General features: G+C 41.3%; 1 protein-coding gene across 2 annotated transcripts in view; it reads right to left on the bottom strand.

The window, feature by feature from the left end:
- The window catches only part of LOC106602428 (zinc finger protein 662), an 81446-nt gene that overhangs the window by 8718 nt on the left and 47820 nt on the right, over positions 1-24908 (bottom strand). The window contains exons 1-5 of one of the 2 annotated variants that reach the window (XM_014195062.2): positions 14793-15241; positions 13521-13651; positions 13189-13362; positions 3759-3920; positions 3062-3173 (exon numbers count right to left, since the gene is read on the bottom strand). In XM_014195062.2, the coding sequence (XP_014050537.2) occupies positions 3062-3173; positions 3759-3920; positions 13189-13362; positions 13521-13651; positions 14793-15039 (826 nt within the window). In that variant the 5' untranslated portion in view covers positions 15040-15241. Of the gene's footprint in view, positions 1-3061; positions 3174-3758; positions 3921-13188; positions 13363-13520; positions 13652-14792; positions 15242-24908 lie in introns of those variants that run through there. The other variant, XM_045717545.1, reaches the window with a different exon arrangement.

Here is a 24908-nt window from a genome sequence, read left to right as displayed (position 1 = left end):
ACATATGAGATGAATAATGTAGGGTGTGTAAACATATAAAGTGGCATTGTTTAAAGAGACTACTGATACATTTATTACATCCAATTATAAATTATTAAAGTGGCTAGAGATTTGAGTCTGTATGTTGGCAGCAGCCACTCAATGTTAGTGATGGCTGTTTAACAGTCTGATGGCCTTCAGTCTCTCGGTCCCAGCTTTGATGCACCTGTACTGACCTCACCTTCTTGATGATAGCGGGGTGAACAGGCAGTGGCTCGGGTGGTGGTTGTCCTTGATGATCTTTTTGGCTTTCCTATGACATCGGGTGATGTAGGTGTCCTGGTGGGCAGGTAGTTTTCCCCCGGTGATGCGTTGTGCAGACCGCACTACCCTCTGGAGAGCCTTACGGTTGTGGGCGGTGCAGTTGCCATACCTGGCTGTGATACAGCTGACAGGATGCTCTCGATTGTGCATCTGTAAAAGTTTGTGAGTGTTTTCGGTGACAAGCCAAATTTCTTCAGCCTCCTGAGGTTGAAGAGGCGCTATTGTGCCTTCTTTACCACACTGTCTGTGTGGGTGGACCATTTCAGTTTGTCCGTGATGTGTACGCCGAGGAACTTAAAACGTTCCACCTTCTCCACTACTGTCCCGTCGATGTGGATAGGGGGGTGCTCCCTCTGCTGTTTCCTGAAGTCCACGATCATCTCCTTTGTTTTGTTGACGTTGAGGGCCCTCACCTCCTCCCTGTAAGTCGTCTCGTCGTTGTTGGTAATCAAGCCTACCACTGTAGTGTCGTCTGCAAACTTGATGATTGAGTTGGAGGCATGCATGGCCACGCAGTCATGGGTGAACAGGGAGTACAGGAGAGGGCTGAGAACGCACCCTAGTGGGGCCGCAGTGTTGAGGATCAGCGGGGTGGAGATGTTGTTTCCTACCCTCACCACCTGGAGGCGGCCCGTCAGAAAGTCCAGGACCCAGTTGCACAGGGCGGGGTCGAGACCCAGGGCGTCGAGCTTTATGACGAGTTTGGAGGGTGGTGTTAAATGCTGAGCTGTAGTCGATGAACAGCATTCTTACATAGGTATTCCTCTTGTCCAAATGGGTTAGGGCAGTGTGCAGTGTGATTGCGTCGTCTGTGGACCTATTGGGGCGGTAAGCAAATTGGAGTGGGTCTAGGGTATCAGGTAGGGTGGAGGTGATATGATCCTTGAGTAGCCTCTCAAAGCACTTCATGATGACAGAAGTGAGTGCTACAAGGCAATAGTTCGTTTAGGTCAGTTACCTTAGCTTTCTTGGGAACAGGAACAATGGTGGCCCTCTTGAAACATGTGGGCACAGCAGACTGGGATAAGGATTGATTGAATATGTCCGTAAACACACCAGCCAGCTGGTCTGCGCATGCTCTGAGGACGCGGCTAGGGATGCCGTCTGGGTCGGCAGCCTTGCGAGGGTTAAATGTTTTACTCATGTTGGCTGCGGCGAAGGAGAGCCCACAGGTTTTGGTAGCGGCCGTGTCAGTGGCACTGTATTGTCCTCAAAGCGAGCAAAGAAGTTGTTTAATTTGTCTGGGAGCGAGACGTCGGTGTCTGCGACGGGGCTGGTTTTCTTTTTGTAATCCGTGATTGACTGTAGAACCGGCCACATATGTCTTGTGTTTGAGCTGTTGAATTGCGACTGTACTTTGTCTTTATACGGACGCTTAGCTTGTTTGATTGCCTTGTGGAGGGAATAGCTACACTGTTTGTATTCGGTCATGTTTCTGGTCGCCTTGCCATGATTGATTAAAAGCAGTGGTTCGCGCTTTCAGTTTTGCATGAATGCTGTCATCAATCCACGGTTTCTGGTTAGGTTAGGTTTTAATAGTCACCGTGGGTACAACATCACAGATGCACTTGCTAATAAACTCGCTCACCGAGTCAGCGTATACATCAATGTTGTTGTCTGAGGCTATCCGGAAAATATCCCCGTCCACGTGATCGAAGCAATCTTGAAGCGTGGAATCAGATTGGTCGGACCAGCGTTGAACAGACCTGAGCACGGGCGTTTTCTGTTTTAGTTTCTGTCTATAGGCAAGGAGCAACAAAATGGAGTTGTGGTCAGATTTGCCGAAAGGAGGGCAGGGGAGGGCTTTGTATGCGTCGCGGAATTTAGAGTAGCAATGATCCAGAATGCTGCAAGCTCGAGTCGCGCAATCGATATGCTGATAAAAGGGAGCCTTGTTTTCAGATTAGCTTTGTTAAAATCCCCAGCTACAATAAATGCAGCCTCAGGATATATGGTTTCCAGTTTACATAGAGTCCAGTGAAGTTCTTTCAGGGCCGTCGAGGTGTCTGCTTGGGGGGGGATATACACGGCTGTGATTATAATCGAAGAGAATTCTCTTGGTAGATAATGCGGTCGGCATTTGATTGTAAGGAATTCTAGGTCAGGTGAACAAAAGGACTTGAGTTCCTGTATGTTGTTATGATTACACCACAAATCGTTAATCATAAGGCATACACCGCCACCCTTCTTCTTCCCAGAGAGATGTTTGTTTCTGTCAGTGCGATGCGTGAAGAAACCGGATGGCTGTACCGACTCTGATAACATATCCCTAGTGAGCCACGTTTCCGTGAAACAGAGAATGTTACAATCTTTAATGTCTCTTTGGAAGGCAACCCTTGCTCGAATTTCGTCTATCTTGTTGTCAAGAGACTGGACATTGGCGAGTAGTATACTCGGGAGCGGTGAGCGATGTGCACATCTACGGAGCCTGACCGGGAGACTGCTCCGTCTGCCCCTTCTGGCGCGCCATTGTTTTGGTTCGGCTACTGTGGTCCAAACAGAGGACCCGCTTCGGGAAAGTCGTATTCCTGGTCGTAATGTTGGTAAGTTGATGTTGCTCTTATATCTAATAGTTCTTCCCGGCTGTATGTAATAAGACTTAAGATTTCCTAGGGTAACAATGTAAGAAATAATACATTAAAAAAACTAAATATTGCATAGTTTCCTAAGAACGTGAAGCGAGGCGACCATCTCTGTCGGCGCCATCTCTCTAGAATATCTCTATATATTATGTTCTGTATATGTATGTCTCCCTTACCTTGCTCCCCCATCTGTAGTCCACTCAGCAGATCAATGCTCTCTGGTCCGTCTTCTATTGTCTCTTGTTTGACCAGCAGCAGATCAGGCTTCCCATCCTCCATGTCTACTGACTGTAAGAGATACAGAGTGAGAAGATGTTGGATCAAGAAATCTGATATCAGCACCCTGCTATGGAGCATCTTCTGATTGGGCAATGAGGCATTGCTATGAGTACTATGCAAACATGTTGATTTCATACTACGCAAAAGTGTTAGTTGATTTGATTCCTTGACACTGTTTAAAGGGATAGTTCAGGATTTTGGCAATGAAGCCCTTTATCTACATTTACATTTTAGTCATCTAGCAGACACTCTTATACTTCCCCAGAGTCAAATTAACTCGTGGATACCATTATTATGTATCTGCGTCCAGTAATGCTAACTAGCTTAGCGCAAAGAATGGAAGTGTTTCAGTCTTCATTGCCAAAATCCCCAACTATCCATTTAACGGTTTGATAATTCAAAGGCATGGTCATACACTTAAGACAAAATGAATCAAGACCTGGGCCCTTATCCACAAAGAGTCTCAGAGAAGGAGTGTTGATCTAGGAACTTTCCAAATGTTCATTATGATCTAAAACGCAAAATTGATCCTAGATCAGTACTCCTACTCTAAGACACTTTGTGGATACAGACAGTAGTTTACAGTGGGCTCACCTCAGTGAGACTGTGTGTGATCCTGTGCTGCTCAGCTGAATCCTCTGTCGGTCCAGGAGTAGGAGTAGTCTGGTTGTCCTCCATGACCATGGTCCCCTCAGGGTTCCCCAGACCCTCCTCACACCCCTCCTCCTTCACCAGCAGCACCTCTGGACCCTCCTCCTGGAAGAGAGAGGTGATACAGATTACACAGACATACACTCCCTCAGGTAAGTACACACAGATAATAAACAGACTTTAAACATGGAGTGTTGACCCATCCCCACTATTTTTGAGTCCTATACTGTAGTTACAGAATGACTTCATTGTTGTTAAACCCATCATGGTGGACATAAATATGATGTTGTGGGTAAAAACAAGTCAGCTATGATAAGTCAAGTCATCATCAGACAAACCTGACTAAACTATTTTGACATGTACAGTAGATGCTTATTAGTGTGTAGGTATATTTATTAAGAAAGTGTATATTGGTTATAAAGCACTGTCGGGTGTATGCTTATTCTGTTCCCCCAAAAATGTAGTCATTTTCCGGTTTTCGGTTCTGTGCCCTGAACCAGTTCAAACCCCAAACGTGTACAGATTTTGGGCGGAGTAAATCCTCTCATGTCACCTCTTCCTCTCTGACTCAGACAACTACCGTGATCTAATCTCGTCCCCAGACACTTCCTCATATGTGCTGTGTGCAATAGCCTGGGGAAGAGGTTACGGTGAATGTGACTGTACATCAAAGGACCCCCCCTCCCCCTCCAGAGGAAGTTGCTGCCACTATTTCAACATCATTTCCTGTCCTAGAGAGGAAAATCACGTTTAGGTTCCACCTCCAAAGAATGATAAAGGCTACTTATACATATTCACGAATTGGGTGTGGGGATTTCCACGTGGTTGATAAACATCAACAAATAGGAAACTGACAGCTGTCAGTGTAGCAAGCTAGCTAGCATGCTAACCTTAGCAAGCTAGCTACAGTGCCCTCTGTAATTATTGGGACAGTGAAGCATTTTTTACCCATCAGTGCCTTGTATGTGGCTTGTGTGTGTGGAGGCCTGGAGATGCTAAATGTGTTTATGTTAATTAACGGTCAGTTACCGTAAGGCCGGCAGTCTTTTGCATGACAAAATGTCATGACCGCCACAGCCCAACTTGGTATGATATTTGTGTGTCTGTAACTTTCTCACTCATCATTATTCACAATTTATTCAGGATAATCAATAATCATGGTAGTAATCACATTAATGTAGAAGTGTTTAGAAACATATTTTATTCATATTTACAATAAAAGTAATTCCAAAATGGCACAATACATTATTTACCATTCATTTCTATTGGACACAAAATAATCAGAAACACAACCAAAACAAACAGCGAATGCATCCAACACATTTTTGAGTCACAAGCTTGATGTAGTCATGGCGTGCTATGAATTTGGAACCAAGTACTTAACTTTTTACTACTATAATACACACAAGTGAATTTGTCCCAATACTTTTGGTCCTCTAAAATAGGGTGGACTATGTAAAGAAAGTGATGTAATTTCTAAACGGTTCAACTGATTTGGCTGACAGTCTGCACTTCAACCTCATAGTCATTGTTTTATTTCAAATCCAAACTTTTGGAGTATAGAGCCAAAAGATGAAAAAATGCTTCACTGTCCAAATAATTAAGTAGGGCACTGTATATTGCTAACCTTATCTAGCTAGCTATTATTATCTGTTGTTGTGTGTTTTTTTTAAACTACACCGTATTCAAAAGATTAGCCAACTGGGCCTATGGCTGGTTCTGGAGATGGATTTGTCATAAGCATTAATTTAGGGAAACCTTCACCACAGATGGAAACCAATGGACTATCTTAGACTTCGCCATCTACTGTTATCTCCAAAGATTCCATCAATTGCGGCCACGAATTCGCATATAAATAATTATAAAGAATAAGATGAAGCTCCAGTTTAATGGATAACTATTGAACGATAGCTGATATGCGTTTTTCTACATTGTAATGGACACTGCAACCTTTGGTAGGCAGGTACAACCTTTGGTAGGCAGGTTGCTGGCAGGTTTCGGCTGTGGTACAGCAAAGCCGTCAGCCCGTGCTCATGGTTCTCACAGGGGACGTAAAATGATAGGCTACAATGACTTGCCTCATGATAATGCACACCGCAAATGACATGTAACTAACTATAAGTTCCTTAAGTTTTCTTTTGAGGGTGCCTTTTCATTATCTGGATAGACACTTGTGGTTTTTAGCTAAAGCTGCACCAATCAAAGCAGTGGAGCATGTAGTGAAGCAACAAACTTTAGTGGTCAAAACCATTCATCTTGGGGCGACGGGGGGAGCATGTTTGCAAAATGCTATCATCACAAAATTTTACCATTAATAAAATGGTCAGATATCTTTTTTATACAGACTAATGTTTGATCATTTTCGCTTGAAGCGATCACTTTTCTTATTCCTGCCTAATATGTTGACATGTATAACGTGCAAATTATCCAATGGATTATGATAATTTTCTGGTAAAAGAGAAGTGGAGGTGCAAAAACATGAGGCCAAGTGGACAAGACTGTTTGGCTCATCTCAGTCGTGAAGAGGAATAACGTTGCAGCTGTTTCAGATATATAAACAATGCTATGCTCGTCGGTGGTAACATTTAAATAAAACCTTGCTCGTGAAATTAAACGTAGGTTGAAAATAATTTGTAATGTCATATCATAGGAAAATGCACCACATTCACACGGATTTGCACGACATGGGCAGGTCGGATTTGTCACTTCAAGCCCAAATATATCATACTTTGAAAAAAACAATGACTTATTGACTTAAATCGTTGTGCAACATGAAGGGTAAACTCTGGTCGTCGTTTTTCACCTCTAAAAAGTGGATTTCTACTGCTGTGGGCGTTCAAACGTCGCAATGGTAAAATGTTTAATAATTTTCGCTTAACACGATAACTTTTCTTATTTGTAATGCTTGCCTAATATGTTAGCATGCATACAAATTTGTATCAATTCTGCTGGTTGTTAAAAGCACAGTTCTGGGTAACCTGGATAACCTTTATATCAACATCCTCGCCACTCCCGTTTAACAACTCTAAATCGCTTTGGCACAGTAGTCATAAAGGCACTTGCCGATAATGTTGCATACAACCTTTAGAAGGTCTATCATTTTTATTGAACACAATCAAAGTTAACATCCCTAGATGCCTTCAATTGCCCATATAGACATGCCCAATTTTGGCATTATTTTTAAGAACGTGATATTGCGCTCAAAGATATAACATGATTGAAAAACATATAAGAATTTATATATAGTGAAATAGGCCTCATGTGAAATCATTGTCAAAAGCGTAAGAGATACTGTTGCATGTACAGTCATGGCCAAAAGTTTTGAGAATGACACAAATATTAATTTTCACAAAGTTCGCTGCTTCAGTGTCTAGATATTTTTGTCAGATGTTACTATGGAATACTGAAGTATAATTACAAGCATTTCATAAGTGTCAAAGGCTATTGACAATTACATGAAGTTGATGCAAAGAGTCAATATTTGCAGTGTTGACCCTTCTTTTTCAAGACCTCTGCAATCCGCCCTGGCATGCTGTCAATTAACTTCTGGGCCACATCCTGACTGATGGCAGCCCATTCTTGCATATTCAATGCTTGGAGTTTGTCAGAATTTGTGGGTTTTTGTTTGTCCACCCGCCTCTTGAGGATTGGCCACAAGTTCTCAATAGGACTAAGGTCTGGGGAGTTTCCTGGCCATGGACCCAAAATATCAATGTTTTCTTCCCCGAGCCACTTAGTTATCACTTTTGCCTTATGGCAAGGTCCTCCATTATGCTCATTGTTCGTTACCAAACTGTTCCTGGATAGTTGGGAGAAGTTGTTCTCGGATTATGTGTTGGTACCATTCTTTATTCATGGCTGTGTTCTTAGGCAAAATTGTGAGTGAGCCCACTCCCTTGGCTGAGAAGCAACCCCACACATGAATGGTCTCAGGATGCTTTACTGTTGGCATGACACAGGACTGATGATAGCGCTCACCTTGTCTTCTCCGGACAAGCTTTTTTCCGGATGCCCCAAACAATCGGAAAGGGGATTCATCAGAGAAAATGACTTTACCCCAGTCCTCAGCAGTCCAATCTCTGTACCTTTTGCCGACTATCAGTCTGTCCCTGATGTTTTTCCTGGAGAGAAGTGGCTTATTTGCTGCCCTTCTTGACACCAGGCCATCCTCCAAAAGTCTTTGACTCACTGTGCATGCAGATGCACTCACACCTGCCTGCTGCCATTCCTGAGCAAGCTCTGTACTGGTGGTGCCCCGATCCCGCAGCTGAATCAACTTTAGGAGATGGTTCTGGCGCTTGCTGGACTTTCTTGGGCACCCTGAAGCCTTCTTCACAACAATTGAACCGCTCTCCTTGAAGTTCTTGATGATCCGATAAATGGTTGATTTAGGTGCAATCATACTGGCAGCAATATCCTTGCCTGTGAAGTCCTTTTTTGTGCAAAGCAATGATGACGGCAAGTGTTTATTGCAGGTAACCATGGTTGACAGAGGAAGAACAATGACTCCAAGCACCACCCTCCTTTTGAAGCTTCCAGTCTGTTATTCGAACTCGATCAGCATGACAGAGTGATCTCCTGCCTTGTCCTCGTCAACACTCGCACCTGTGTTAACGAGAGAATCACTGACATGATAACTGCTGGTCCATTTGTGGCAGGGCTGAAATGCAGTGGAAGTGTTATTTTGGGATTCAGTTAATTTGCATGGCAAAGAGGGACTTTGTAATTAATTGCAATTCATCTGATCACTCTTCATAACATTCTGGAGTATATGCAAATTGCCATCATACAAACTGAGGCAGCAGACTTTGAAAATTAATATTTGTGTCATTCTCAAAACTTTTGGCCATGACTGTACAGTACCAGTCAAAAGTTGGGACACACCTACTCATTCAAGGGTTTTTCTTTATTTGTACTATTTTCTACATTGTAGAATAATAGTAAAGACATCAAAACTATGAAATAACACATATGGACTCAAGTAGTAACAAAAAAAAAGTGTTCAACAAATCCAAATATATTTTATATTTGAGATTCTTCAAAGTAGCTAGCTACCCCTTGCCTTGGTGACAGCTTTGCACACTCTTGGCATTCTCTCAACCAGCTTCATGAGGTAGTCACCTGAAATGTATTTAAATTAACAGTTGTGCCTTGTTTAAAGTTAATATGTGGAATTTATTTTCTTCTTAATGCATTTGAGACAATCAGTTCTGTTGTGGTAAGGTAGGGGTGGTATACATAAGATAGCACTATTTGGTAAAAGACCAAGTCCATATTATGGCAAGAACAGCTCAAATAAGCAAAGAGAAACAACAGTCCATCATTACTTTAAGACATGAAGGTCAGTCAATATGGATCATTTCAGGAACTTTTAAAGTTTCTTCAAATGCAGTCGCAAAAACCATCAAGTTATATGATGAAACTGGCTCTCATGAGAACCGCCACAGGAAAGGAAGACCCAGAGTTACCTCTGCTGCAGAGGATAAGTTCATTTGTGTCAGAAATCAGTAATTATCTGCACCTCAGATTGCAGCCCAAATAAATTATTCACAGAGTTCAAGTAACAGACACATCTCAACATCAACTGTTCAAAGGAGACTGCGTGAATCAGGCCTTTATGGTCTAACTGCTGCAAAGAAACCACTACTAAAGGACACCAATAAGAAGAAGACACTTGCTTGGGCCAAGAAACACGAGCAATGGACATTAGACCATTGGAAATCTGTCCTTTGGTCTGATGTCCAAATTTGACATTTTTGGTTCCAACCGCCGTGTCTTTGTGAGACGCAGAGTAGGTGAATGGATGATCTCTGCGTGTGTGGTTCCCACCATGAAGCATGGAGGAGGTGTGATGGTGACTTATTTAGAATTCAAGGCACACTTAACCAGCATGGCTGTCAAAACATTCTGCAGTGATACGCTATCCCATCTGGTTTGCGCTTGTGTGGGGCTATCATTTGTTTTTCAACAGGACAATGACCCAAAACACACTTCCAAGCTGTGTGACCAAGAAGGAGAGTGATGAAGTGCCACATCAGATGACCTGACCTCCACAATCACCAGACCTCAACCCAATTGAGATGGTTTGGGATGAGTTAGACCGCAGAGTGAAGGAAAAGCAGCCAACAAGTGCTCAGCATATGTGGGAACTCCTTCAAGCATTCCAGGTGACTACCTCATGAAGCTGGTTGAGAGAATGCCAAGAGTGTGCAAAGGTGTCAAGGCAAAGGGTAGATACTTTGAAGATTCTCAAATAAAATATATTTTGATTTGTTTAACACTTTTTTGGTTACTACATATGTTTTATTTCATAGTTTTGATGTCTTCACTATTATTCTACAATGTAGAAAATAGTACAAATAAAGAAAAACCCTTGAATGAGTAGGTGTGTCCAAACTTTTGAATGGTACTGTAGGTCTAGATTATTTATGAATTGATCATATAGAAATATCAAAACATTATTTTAACCACGCCAAAGAAACCATGGATTCTTTACCTTTTTCTATTAATCAAGACACCTGCTGTTAACTGATTAGGACAATCAGTTTTTCTAAATATCGGTTGACTAGGTGGGACTCTAATAACTAAAAGTGCTTCATGCATAGCTTTTATTTTTACCCATTAGAGTAGGAGTAAAATGTCTCTATTCTCAGCACTTATGACCAATTTTTTACTCTGAGATGCTTTGTGGATAGGGGTCCAGATGTGATGTATATTAAAGAGAGTCTCAATTAAAATCTTAGAATGAAAAGTCCCATTTTGTGTTTATTAAAAAATAAAAAAGAATCTCAACACGCCATATGAAAACCACACATACACGTCTCAACTAAAAATCTGCATGAACTTAATAAACTGCATTCATTTTCTCATTAAAAGTGTCTTGGGGAAAACATTTTGTTTGTGCCCAATATAAATGAATGGTAAATAATGTATTGTGTCATTTTGGATTCACTTATATTGTAAATAACAATAGAATATGTTTCTAAACACTTCAACATTAATGTGGATGCTACCATGATTACGGATAATCTTAAATGAATCGTGAATGATGATGAGTGAGAAAGATACAGAGGGTCAAAGACCATACCCAAGACATGCTCACCTCTTACCATTACCAATAATAGAGGAGGTGAGCATGTCTTGGGGGTATGATCTTTGACCCTCTGTATCTTTCTCACTCATCATCAATCACGATTCATTTAGGATTATACGTAATCATGGTAGCATGTAGATGAATGTATAAGTGTTTAGAAAGATATTCTATTGTGATTTACAATTAAAGTGACTCCAAAATGACACAATACATGATTTACTATTCATTTCTATTGGGCACAAAATCATCTGAAACACAACCAAAGCAAACAACGAATGCATCCAACAAATGTGTAGAGTCACAAGCTTGACGTAGTCATGGCATGCTATGAATATGGGACAAAATACTTAATTTCTGCAGTCAACTGACCAAATCGCCCTCTAGTGACCTCATGGGTGGAATGTTATTAATAGACATTCTTTAAAAAAAAAAGTAAAATCCGGTGTTTCTATTTCAAACGGTTTTGTTATATTTCAGTCTTCTTTGATGTATATAAAGTATAATATTGTGATGCAAAGCCAAACATTTATACATTTCAACTCTATATCAGACATGGTACAAGTGTCTTCTTTTTTTTAAGCCCATAACCATGAGTGTGAGGAGTATACTTTTGTTTCAAAGTAGATTTGTTTAAGACTACCTACAAACACTCTGTGTGACCCTGATCTAGCCCACTGCAGTAAAAGGTTATTTACCTTTCATTTCTAGTGGGCACAAAATAATCTGAAACACAACCAAAACTGAAAATGCACCCAACAAGTTCGTAAAGTCACAAATTTGATTTAGACATTGAGTACTAGGAATATGGGACCAAATATCAAACTTTTGACTACTTTATGTATAAGAATCTTTAGCTGTGGTAATCATTTTGAACCCTAACTTTTTGAAAAAAAAGTATTACTTGTTAAACAATTTTTTTTCTCTGAGCAATTTTATTAGTATAAAATAATATATATATAAAATTTAGATTTTTTTTAAATTGCATACAATATAGCTCAGTATTTGAATGTTTTATTTTACAAAGTCATTATTGCTCATCTTTATCAAGTGTGTCAATAATTTCTGACCCCACTGTATATCACACAATATTCTACCCAGAAATATGCAACACTGAAATCTGTTACTCTTGTTATTCCAAATGCATCTGTGGATTTTTTTCTGCTGAAAATTCCTCTTTGTTGTTAATGCAGGGTTTGATCTAAACGTCAGAAGCTATTGAGTGGAATGGTTACTCTCTATGTTACAGAGTGGATTGGTTTTTCTGCTGGTGTTTCCTGAGGTAGAGCCTCTCTGAGAACCTCTTCCCGCAATGCTTTTGTATGCAAACAGCCTTTCTCCCGTGTGGACATTCAGGTGGCTCTTCAGCTGGTCCTGCCGGGAGAACCTCTTCTCACACTGGGGACAGCTGTAGGGTTTCTCCCCTGTGTGGACCATTTGGTGCCTCTTCAGGTGGCCAGCCTGGGCAAAGCGCATATGACACTGGGTACAGCTGAAGGGTTTCTCCCCTGTGTGGACCCTCTGGTGTATCTCCACATTCTGGGAGCAGCTGAAGCTTTTGTTACAGAACATGCAGAGGAACCGCTTCTCTTTACTATTGCCTGATGTGGCTCCTCCTCCCTGAGCCTGGGCTCTAGCCCTGTCGTTTGAGTTCAATACCTGATCGAAAAGGACGCGGCCTTGTGAATTAGAAGGCCCCATCGATGTTGACACTAAGTCGCTTTCCCTGAACGCGTGTAAAGAGGACTGGGTTGTGGCATTTAGATTTGTCTCTAAGCTTTCCCTGTTATCTAAGAAATCTCTGCCCTGTGAGTGTCCGTCTCCTAGGTGGCTATCTGCATTCCATGTGGGAGGAGCGTCGCCCTCCACTTTCACAGTCACCTCATCTACCACTATAACCTCCCCTTTCTTATCTAGGCACCCTTCAGAGTATACACTACTACTGTACCGGTTCCAGTCCCCTCTAGACAGATCAGTCTGTGTCTCTAAACCCAAGGATATGTTGCCAGGCTCCATCTCTGTAGCGTAAGAACAAGACAGATCTTCACCACCAGTGTCTAACATGTTACCATCACCATCTCCACGGGAATGAACCATTCTCTGGCTCTGGTGAAATACTGGTAAATACTCTGAGCCAGGAGCAGGAAGACAGCTAAGTCTCCCCAGCCCCAGTCTCTCTGGGTCTGATCTGTGGTCAGATCCTGTGTGTAAGAGCCTGTGTGTTACAGTTAAAGTCTCGGTGTCTGTCTCTGGCTTGAGGACGGCGTTCGGCGTTCCACTGACCTCCGTGATGTTACCTCGGGTCCTGGGCGGCACTGGGGCGGCGTTGGGGACCTCCGTGGCTACAGGGGGCACTCCAGCCACTTCAGTCTGGATGTCTCTGCTGTGCCGCGGGTCCTCCTCTCCTTCAGAATTCTCCTGCTTGACACCAGGACCTGCAGCCTCTGTATCTGCAGACTGACACAAGAAGAGAAGAGGTTATTACTGGTACATGGGTTGAATTCGATAACAATGTCGTAGGGAAGTCTTGCAAGATCCCCAATGGCAGAGCCTTTCTGAAATAAACTGGCCACATTTTATGTACTGTAAATTTGATGTAATACTATTACACTAACCTCTATCACGATAATGTGCTGGGTTGAAGTTCCACTCCCCTCATCAAAACTGATTGGTTGGTCATCTCTCCATGTATTGTGTCCCGCTGGCTTCACAAAGCTCCTGTGGCCTCCAGTGAGATGTCCTTCACCTGAGAGAGTGATTGGGGGAAAAGAGGTGGTTAGGTTAGGTACTGTCAATGCTCAACGCTGCACACTGTTGACAGTTTTAGAATTCTAGATAAGGTAACACTTCGCATAACTGCTTGATATACTATTCATAGATTAATTATGTTCCATGCATCTTATTGTTTTCAATTATAAAATATTAGGAAATGCAGTAAATCAAGAATCTGGTTAGAATATGATATTGTGTCTTTGTGCAAGATAGCTAAGTAATCAGGGGAATTATTGCATACAATCCAAAAACTGACCAAGACACAATTCTGGTTAACCATATTGTATGTGGTTAACCAAAGATTGTCTATTATATTGACAAGATATTACAGTGACAGCTCTGATAATATAAATACATGTCCTCAAAGATGGAAGGCAGGAGGCGAAATCAGGTGGGACCATTCTGGTCAATAGAGATATATAGACGACTCATCTTTGTATCTGTGCCATTATAGAGTCTGTGACAGCATGGGCAGGGCCATTGAGGCTATCTCTGATTCAGAGGGGTTGGGTTAAATGCAGAGACACATTTCAGTTGAAGTCATTCAGTTGTACAACTGACTAGGTATCCCCCTTTCCTTTGCATTTATTTGACAGTAGTAAATTTTTTTCTTCCTCTTTGGCTGATTGCTCCCAACTTATAGGAATCCCCACCCTGTTGACTACTTTAAAATGGTGGAAGCCCTCAATGGCAATGTCCATGCTAAAAACAGGTTATATCCATGAGGAGTCCTCTATCTCAATGACAACAGGCAAAACTCTGAGAGAGAGATAGATAGATAGATAGATAGATAGATAGATAGATAGATAGATAGATAGATAGATATGCCACTTATATCAGTGCTTTGGTAACAACCTAACCATTATGAAACTTATATTGATCAAATATGCCTCACGTAGCTAATTAGCCATTCATTTTTTTGTTAACCAAATTCGACACTCATTCACCTCCATACAAAAATAAGCCTTCCTGGGCTTATTTTCGTGGACAGATTTTGGGTTGAGAAAGATTCTCGCTTCGCCTCTTCCTCTCTCGGTTAATGCATCTAAAGTCACACATGCGCAGAGGGGAACGGGGCGACAGGCCCCGCAGCCTCGACCTTCTACAAAATGTACCTCTTGCCATTCCTCTGTATCGGTCGAGGATCTTGACACTACTGGGACGGCTGACGAGAACGCGCTCCCGTACCATCTTCATTTCCAGTAGCTGTAGTTTCCTCCGCAATGTCCTGTTTTCTTTCTGGCTTTGAGTTATTTCCAAACGAAACACTGCATAGTCGTCGTCGACGAGTTTACAGACCTCTGCCACTGCTGCATTCGCTAGTACCTCCATGATGGAGGCTATTTGAGTGTGAAAAACCATAGCAGCTAGCTAGCCCTACCTAGATAACATCTATCAACTAAGTCCAGTCTCCAGCGCGAATTAAACACTATCTGGGGTAAATATGCAATGCTGTGCAGTTAAATGAGTCATATTTTGACTTCCATTGTGTTCATAAACATCTAAATAAAAACGCTAACGTGGAAATTGTTCTTGGTCATTGTTTACTTCCGTTTACACGGAATATAAGTTGTTATTGGTTGGCGTCATAGGTCAAAGGGTGTGGCTAAAAAAACGGTATTTGCGCTGTTCTTTAAAATATGCAGTGATGGAAAAAGTACCCAATTACCATACTTTAGTAAAAGTAAATGCTATACATCAAATTCTTTATATTAAGCAAACCAGACAGCACGACTTTCTTATTTTTATGTATTGACAGACGGGGCACACTCCAACACTCAGACATAATTTACAAATGTAGTATTTGTGTTTAGTAATTCCGCCAGATCAGAGGCAGTAGGGATGACAACGCCTTGTATTGATAGGTGCATGAATTGGACGATATTGCTGTCCTGTCTGAGCATTGTAAATTTAAGGAGTACTTTTTGACGTCATGAAAAATGTATGGGAGTAAAAAGTACATATTTTCTTTAGTGGAGTAAAAGTTGTCAAATATAAATTATAAGGAACAGATAGCCCCAAAAACGACTCAAGTAGTACTTTATAGTATTTTAAAACTTTTTTTACTTACTTTACACCACTGAAAATGGGGTACTGCTTATTACATTACACATCCAACCTCTTCAACGATTGTGTATTATATTGACAAGATATTCAAGATAGTCTTTCTAAAAATGGAAAGACGTCCTTAGATGGAAGGCAGGCGGGAGGAGGCGAGATTAGGTGGGAACATTCTAGCTAATGTGAGGGCAGATGCAAGTGCAAACAACAGGCCATAGAGAGAGATCAAAGTTTATTGGTTTGTGTACACAATTTAGCTTGGTGTGAACGGTCTGTTGCTTCTTCACATAGGTCGCCCAAGTAAAGCTCTTCCCACACGTGGGGCAGTTGTACGGCTTGTCTGCGTCCGTCCTAATGCTCGACTCCAACGTTGAGACCCAATTACACCAGAGGTAGAAGCAGGAGTCACCACCCTCAGGTGGTTAGTCTTTCAGCTTGTGTTTGGATGTTGTTGGGATTGTGTGTTGTGTTATAGGCTAGGTACCTCTCTTGGTGAATGTCCATCCTGACCCTGTCTGTATCGGTGCGGTAACCATGAGGTAGCTGAGGAAAGCCAGACCCAGGTCCAAGCCCAGGCTTTCTATGAACTGAGACACTAGGCACTTCCTGAAAGACTACCACCAGGGCGGTCTCCCACCACTCTCTGTGAAGTCTGAAGCCCAGGGTGACCTGCTCTGTTCATCATGGATACTGTGGTGTTTGTATCATAGGAACAGGAGGGTCTATCTGTATCAGGCCCTACTTCATCCCTGCACTGAGACTGTGAAGAGAAAGGTCTGGGCTGCAGACTGGATCCCCGACTGGAGCCTCTGTCTCTCTGATGACCACCAGGACTGAGGTTGTTCAGTCCACCTGTCCATTGTTCTGTGTGGTGGTGATGGAGTCTTTATCCCTCGTGGTTTGTATTTTTATTTATTATGGATCCCCATTAGCTGGAGTCCAGCAAAATTAAGGCAGTTTATACAATTTTAAAAACATTACAATACATTTACAGATTTCACAACACACTGTGTGCCCTCAGGCCCCTACTCCACAACTACCACATATCTACAGTACAAAATCCATGTGTGCGTACGTTATCCTGTGTGTGTATGCATGTGTCTGTGCCTATGTTTGTGTTGCTTCACAGTCCCCGCTGTTCCATGAGGTGCTAAAAAAAATTATCTGTTTTTTTAAATCTCATTTTACTGCTTGTATCATTTACTTGATGTGGAATAGAGTTCCATGTAGTCATGGCTCTATGTAGTACTGTGCTCCTTCCATAGTCTGTTTTGGACATGGGGATTGTGAAGAGACCTTTTGTGGCATATGCATGGATGTCCGAGCTGTGCGCCAGTAGTTCAAACAGACAGCGCGGTGCATTCAACATGTCAATACCTCTCATAAATACAAGTAGTGATGAAGTCAATCTCTCCTCCACTTTGAGCCAGGAGAGATTTACATTTACATTACATTTTAGTCATTTAGCAGACGCTGTTATCCAGAGCGACTTACAGTAGTGAATGCATACATTTCATTCATTTTTTTCTCCGTATGGGTAGTGGGAACGACATCAGCGGAGAGGGAGGGTTTGATCTCAGACAGAGCTCTCATTCATTCAACTTCAAGGGATGATTAGCGTAGACCTGACATACAAATAACAGTATGTTACATCAGACTGACTTTCATTCCTCTCGCCTATTCAAAGTAAAATTCTTATCCCTAAATAAAAATCAGACAAGCCTTCTCATTGGAGCGAAATGTATGTTTGAAGGGAAATATTGCTGTTGCCCACAGAGAAACCCCTGGAGCGAGTTAGTTGAGGAGTCCCAGGGTACTGAGGGAATGTTAGCCTCACTACCGGCTGACTGAGGGGGCCCATTTCAGGGTTTAGTTCCGTTTACACTGGCTTTAATTACAATCTCATGAGGTCTTGGTTTGAAATTAGGGAAAATATAACATTCCTCCATGGGTCTTTACATTTTAATAGATGCCATTGACTGGCCCTCCTCTGGCCTTTCTATGTGTGTGTGTGTGTGTGTTTAGGTGACTGAATGTGTAGGTGGATGGGTACCTCAAAAAGGATAACAAAGGACTTTTAAAACAATAAATCAAGCAAGAACATTTTTGGAAATAATAATTAATTAATTCCCCATTAAAACCAAACATGTGCACAGAGAAGTATAAACACTTGAGTGGTGTATGTGGCCACAGACCAAGCTGGTTTAACATGCTTCTCAGGACGCTTTGGTCTTTTCGTGCCTTTGCTCCTTTTTGTCACATTTCTGACACATTTTTGACAGTTTTATTGCTTCTTTAATCAGGGCAACAGTTTTCAGCTGTGCTAACATAATTGAAAAAGGGTTTTCTAATGATCAATTATCCTTTTAAAATGATAAACATGGATTAGCTAACACAACGTGTTGTTGGAACACAGGAGTGATGGTTGCTGATAATGGGCCTCTGTACGCCTATGTAGATATTCCATAAAAAATCTGCCGTTTCCAGCTACAATAGTCATTTACAACATTAACAATGTCTACACTGTATTTCTGATCAATTTGATGTAATTTTAATGGACAAAACATTTGCTTTTCTCTCAAAAACAAGGACATTTCTAAGTGATCCCTAACTTTTGAACAGTAGTGTATGTTTTACATTTCCTTGAAATACTTTGCAAATGAGACTTATTTCTATGTGAAAACTGAAATGGTCGATTAATTCCTTTTCAGTAGACACTCTTATCCAGAGCAACTTACAGTAGTGAGTGCATACATTTTTCATACTTTTTCATACTGGTCCCCCATTGGACCCACAATCCTAGCATTGCAAGCGCCATGCTCTACCAACTGAGCCACATCATCACATCATGACATGCATATTATTAATTTTCGCTCTCTGTGTACATCCAAGGGCCAGCCGTGCTGCCCTGTTCTGAACCAATCCTTTTTTGTGGCACGACTGAACAGCAGTCCAGGTGCGACAACTATGGCCTGTAGGACCTTCTTTGTTGATAGTGCTGTTAATTAAGAAGGTAGAGTAGCGCTTTATTATGGACATACTTCTCCCCATCTTAGCTATTGTTGTATCAATATGTTTTGACCATGCCAGTTTACAATCCAGGGTAACTCCAAGCAGTTTAGTCACCTCAACTTGCTCAATTTCCACATGATTTAGTTGAGGTTTAGGGTTTAGTGAATGATTTGTCCCAAATACAATGCTTTTAGCTTTAGAAATATTTTGGACTAACTTATTCCTTGCCACCTACTCTGAAACTAACTGCAACTCTTTTTTAAGTGTTGCAGTCATTTCAATCGCTGTAGTAGCTGACGTGTATAGTGTTGAGTCATCTGCATACATAGACACTCTGGCTTTCCTCAAAGCCAGTGGCAATTCATTAGTAAAGATTGAAAAAGGTAATGGGCCTAGACAGCTGCCTTGGGGAATTCCTGATTCTACCTGAAATATGTTTGAGGCTTCCATTAAAGAGCACCCTCTGTGTTCTGTTAGACAAGTAACTCTTTATCCACAATATAACAGGGGGTGTAAAACGATAACACAAGTTTTTCCAGCAGCAGACTATGATCGATAATGTCAAGCCGAAGTGAAGTCTAACAAAACAGCCCCCACAATATTTTTATCATCAATTTCTCTCAGCCAATCATCAGTCATTTGTGTAAGTGCGTGCTTGTTGAGTGTCCTTCCCTATATGTGTGCTGAAAGTCTGTTGTAAATTTGTTTACTATAAAATAGCATTGTTTCTGGTCAAACACAATTTTTTCCCTAAAGTTTACTAAGGGTTGGCAACAGGCTGATTGGTCGGCTATTTGAGCCAGTAAAGGGGGCTTTACTATTCTTAGAATGAGGGAATGACTTTAGCTTCCCTCCAAGCCTGGGGGCACACACATTCTAGTAGGCTTAAATTTAAAATATGGCAAATAGGAGTGGTAATATCGTCCGCTATTATCCTCAGTAATTTTCCATCCAAGTTGTCAGTCCCCGGTGGCTTGTCATTGTTGATAGACAATGACAACAATACAATAATTTTTTTTACCTCTTCCACACTAACTTTACGGAATTTTAAATTACGGTGCTTATCTTTCATAATTTGGTAAGATATACTTGGATATGTAGTGTCAGCATTTGTTGCTGGCATGTCATGCCTAAGTTTGCTAATCTTGCCAATGAAAAAATCCTTAAAGTAGTTGGCAATATCAGTTGGTTTTGTGATGAATGATTCAATGAATGATGGAGCTGACTGCCTTTTTCCCAAAAATGTCATTTAAGGTGCTTCAAAGCTTTTTATTATAATTCTTTATTTAATTTATCTTAGTTTCATAGTGTAGTTACTTATTTTTATTCAGTTTAGTCACATGATTTGTCAATTTGCAATAAGTTTGCCAATCGGTTGTGGAGCCAGACTTATTTGCCATTCCTTTTGCCTCATCCCTCTCAACCATACAATTTTTCAATTCCTCATCAATCCACAGGGATTTAAGTTTGTAATTTTCTTAATGGGTACATGCATATTAGCAACTGGAATAAGCAATTTCATAAATGTGTCAAGTGCAGTGCCTGTTTGCTCCTCATTACACACCACGGACCAACGGATATTCTTTACATCAGTAACATAAGAATCACTACAAAACTTCTTGTATGACCTTATACACTATATTAGGCCCAGCCTTTGGAACTTTGGTTTTCCTAGATATGGCTACTATATTGTGATCACTACATCCGATGGATCTGGATACTGCTTTCAAGCTAATTTCTGCAGCATTTGTACAGATGTGATCAATACATGTTGATGATTTAATTCCTGTGCTGTTTGTAACTACCCTGGTAAGTTGACTGATAACCTGAACCAGGTTGTAGGCACTAGTTACAGTTTGAAGCTTTTTCTTGAGTGGGCAGCTTGATGAAAGCCAGTCAATATTTAAATCACCCAGAAAATATACCTCTCTGTTTACCACATACATTATCAAGCATTTCACACATGTTATCCAGATACTGACTGTTAACACGTGGTGGTCTATAGCAGCTTCCCACCAGAATGGGCTTTAGGTGAGGCAGATGAACCTGTAGCTATATTACCGCGTCAGAGGTCCGGGCTCTCCCGCCAGCCGAACCGGACAAATCCATATGTGTTGATTCAAGAATGAAGTATAATGTTTTGGTTCGATTGATATACAGAACTCAGTCCCTGCAATGATACAAAAATAACCAAGTCAGTCAGCACAGAGTCAATTTTGTATTTAATTTCAACAATGTACTTTTACTGCACAAAACTATACTGTGACAAGTAGAATAACTTTTCTCACTATGGTAACACTACATTTTCTGTAAATCTGGTACCCTCACTTTGATAAAATACATTTTTGAATACTTTGGAGAAGGTTTAACATTACATACATCTTCAGTACTTCATATCAAGTAAACATGAATTAAGGCACTATAATTTCCTCATTATAAAACACCAGCATCAAACAACAGGACAAGGTTGTCACTTTTCATCTGTGAAGCATTTTTACAGACACCATCACACCAACCATCACCATATCATCTACTCTGCCTCATCACACTCATTCTTTCTTCAGTTCACCTCATCCAGTTCCCTATAGAGTACCACAGTATGAGTCATAATTACCATATAACCTGGCAGGCAAACAAGTACATTTTTCCACCATTCATTTTCCCCATAGGGGATTTAAGAAACACTACAAATAAGGGCTGTGTTTCGTGTAGGCTTACCCTGACGTGACGTTTTGATAACTGTAAATCTCTCTAGGACAAGGTGACTTTTATCAATATATTCGCCTGTATTTACCCCCCCCCAAAAAAAAAATGCTAATTAGCTGCTAATGTGGCTATCATAAAGAACCAGAAATGCCATGATGATCTGGACAAGACTGCTGAATCAAGGCGAAGGTAAGAATCTCTGGATTAACTATCTAATGTTAGCTAAATTTAGTCATGAATAAATTGGCTACATTTCTTTAAATGTACAATTCTGTGCACTGTCTTCTGCAAGTTTTAAATGGACACAAACCACTTAGCAAAGGTGTCAGCAAGAGATGGCTTTGCAGGGATTTGTAGTCTTGCATGATGTCTACTTTGATGCTAATTAGCATTTTAGAATCTGAGAAAAAATAGAGCTGAATATATTAATAAAATTCACCTTGTCCGAGAGAGATTTACATGGTTATCAAAACGTCACCCCACGGTAAGCCTACACGAAACACAGCCCTTATTTTAAGTGTTTCTAAAATCCTCTATGGGAAAAATGAATGGTGGAAAAATGATTGCAACCATTTCCCTGTTTGACCGTTAGGTTTTATGGGTATTATGACACCTCCACTGTGGGGCTCTATATATCCAAAACCAACAGAATGAACTACAAACACACGAGTAGTACATAAAATGTCACTATACATGGGCCATGTGCATTTTCTTCTGGTGTATCCTGAGGTAGCTCCTCTCTCAGAACCTTTTTCTGCAGTGCATACATACGAACGTCCTCTCTCCAGTGTGGACCTTCAGGTGTATATTTAGCTGGTGGGAGAACCTATCCTCACACTGGGGACAGCTGTAGGATTTCTCCCCTATGTGGACCATTTGGTACCTCTTCAGGTGGCCAGCCTGGGCGAAGCACAAGTGACACTGGGTAAAGATGAAGGGTATGTCCCATGTGTGGACCCTCTGGTGGATCTCCACCTTTTGGGGGCAGCTGAAGGCTTCCCCACAGAATGAACATGGGAAGCGCTTCTCTTTACCACTGAATCTGCTGATAGCGTTACAACTATTGACATTTGTCAATGGTCTTGTGTAGCCATTTAGAGTTGAGGCATTGTCTGAGAGTGGCATTGTCTGAGGTCTGGTTTAACATAAGGAGAGTGTGAAGAGGACAAAGGCCAGGGAGTGTCTGTGTTGTCGCAGGGTCCATGTTCCTGTTGATAGATCCTATAGAAGGCAGGCTGAAGGCAGCACCTGTTAGGTATTTAACCTGAGGTGCCATCAGTCTCTCTGAATCACAACTATAGGAGCAGGACGAAGCATCGCCAGCCGAGTCTGTGTCTGTTCTCTCCAGCCGCATATGGACATATCCCCGTCCACGCAGACCAAATCTTTGCCTCGCCCTGGTAAACAGCCAGTCTGTTGTCATGGAGACCAAGTTTGGTTGTTGTTTTGTGGTTAACAATGTTGTTCCCCAGCCCAGAATTGAGGACGCTGTCCCATCCACTGACCTCTACTATTTAGCCTCTGATCCTGGCCTGCTCAGTAATGTTGTCCCCTGGGATCTTGGCTAAACCTGTCTAGGAATCCAAGATGGCCACCCAGTGTCCTCTGTTAGCCTCCAGCCAACCACCTGCAGGAAGAGATTCCAAAATAGACTTTATAAGCATGGCAGAGAAAAGTCTACATATAGAGTTTTATGGAAATAAATAGCCAGGTGCATCACTATTCCCATTGAAGTATATCTATTATGTTCTGTATATGTATTTCTCCCTTACCTTGCTCCCCCATCTTTAGTCCACTCAGCAGATCAATGCTTTCTGGTCCATCCTCTACTGTCTCCTCTTTGACCAGCAGCAGATCAGGCTTCCCATCCTCCAAGTCTACTAACTGTAAGAGGTACAGAGTTAGAGGATGCTGGAACAAGAAATCTGATATGAGCACCCTGCTATGAAGCATCTTATCATTGGGCAATGAAAAAAAAGGTAAGGGCGTAGATCAGAAAACCAGTAATTATCTGGTGTGACCACCATTTGCCTCATGCAGTTTATACATCTCCTTCGCATAGAGTTGATCAGACTGTTTATTGTGGCCTGTGGAAGGTTGTTCCACTCCTCTTCAAATACTGTGCGAAGTTTCTGGATATTGGCGAGAACTGGAACACGCAATCATACACATCAATCGAGAGCATCCCAAACATGCTCAATGGGTGACGTGTCTGGTGAGTATGCAGGCCATGGAAGAACTGGGACATTTTCAGTTTCCAGGAATTGTGTACAGATCCTTGCAACATGGGGCAGTGCATTATCATGCTGAAACATGAGATGATGGTGACTGACGAATGGCACGACAAAGGAGCTTGTCTCAGGAGCTTGTCAAAGTATCTCTGTGCATTCAAATTGCCATCGATAAAATGCAATTGTGTTCGTAACTTATGACTGGCAATACCATAACCCCACCGCCACCATGGTGCACTCTGTTCACAACGTTGACATCAGCAAACCGTTCGCCATCACGACGCCATACACGTGGTCTGCGGTTGTGAACAGTTTGGACGAACTGCCAAATTCTCTAAAAACGACATTGGAGACAGCTTATGGTAGAGAAATTAACATTCAATTCACTGGCAACAGCGAATTGACTGCATGCTGACTGGCATGCTGACTGGCATGCCAATTGCACGCTCCCTCAACTTGAGACATCTGTGGCATTGTGTTGTGTGATAAAACCACACATTTTAGTGGCCTTTTGTCCCCAGCACAAGGTGCACCTGTGTAATGATTATGCTGTTTAATCAGCTTCTTGATATGCCACACCTGTCAGTTGGATGGATTATCTTGGCAAATGAGAAAGGCTCAATAACAGGGATGTAAAAAAAATTGTGCACAACATTTTAGAGAAATAAGCTTTTTGTGCATATGGAACATTTCTGGGGTCTTTTATTTCAGCTCATGAAACCAACACTTTACATGTTGTGTTAATGTTTTTGTTCAATATGTATTGGTTATAACCGTCATGTTTATGCAGAATAGGATGAGATCAGATGTGATGTACACTAAAGAGTCTCAATGAGAAAAGTATTTGAATTAAGTCCCATTTTGTGTTTATTAAACATAAACAAGTTTTAAACAGACCATATGAAAACCACACATACATATGTCTTTACTACAAATCTGCATGATAAACTGCATAAATGTTATCAATAAAAGGTGTCCTGGGGGGAAAAAAACAAGTAGTTGAATGGAAGTAATAAAAAATACATTTGTGAACATCATTATAGCCTACCTACACAGTACAAACACAATATGTAACAGACTTTTTAGGCGTACAGTGCATATAGAAAGTCTACACCACCTTTAACCCTTTTTTTCACATTTTGCTGCCTCAAAATTAAATATAAAAAGGGATTAAATTACATTTTCCTGCAGATCTACACAACCTTCTCTAAATTTTCAAGT

Source organism: Salmo salar, chromosome ssa04, assembly GCF_905237065.1.
Source record: "Salmo salar chromosome ssa04, Ssal_v3.1, whole genome shotgun sequence".
Classification (NCBI taxonomy): Eukaryota; Metazoa; Chordata; class Actinopteri; order Salmoniformes; family Salmonidae; genus Salmo; species Salmo salar.
The sequence above is the reverse complement of the archived record's forward strand: the minus strand, read 5'-3'. Positions and strand labels throughout refer to the sequence as shown.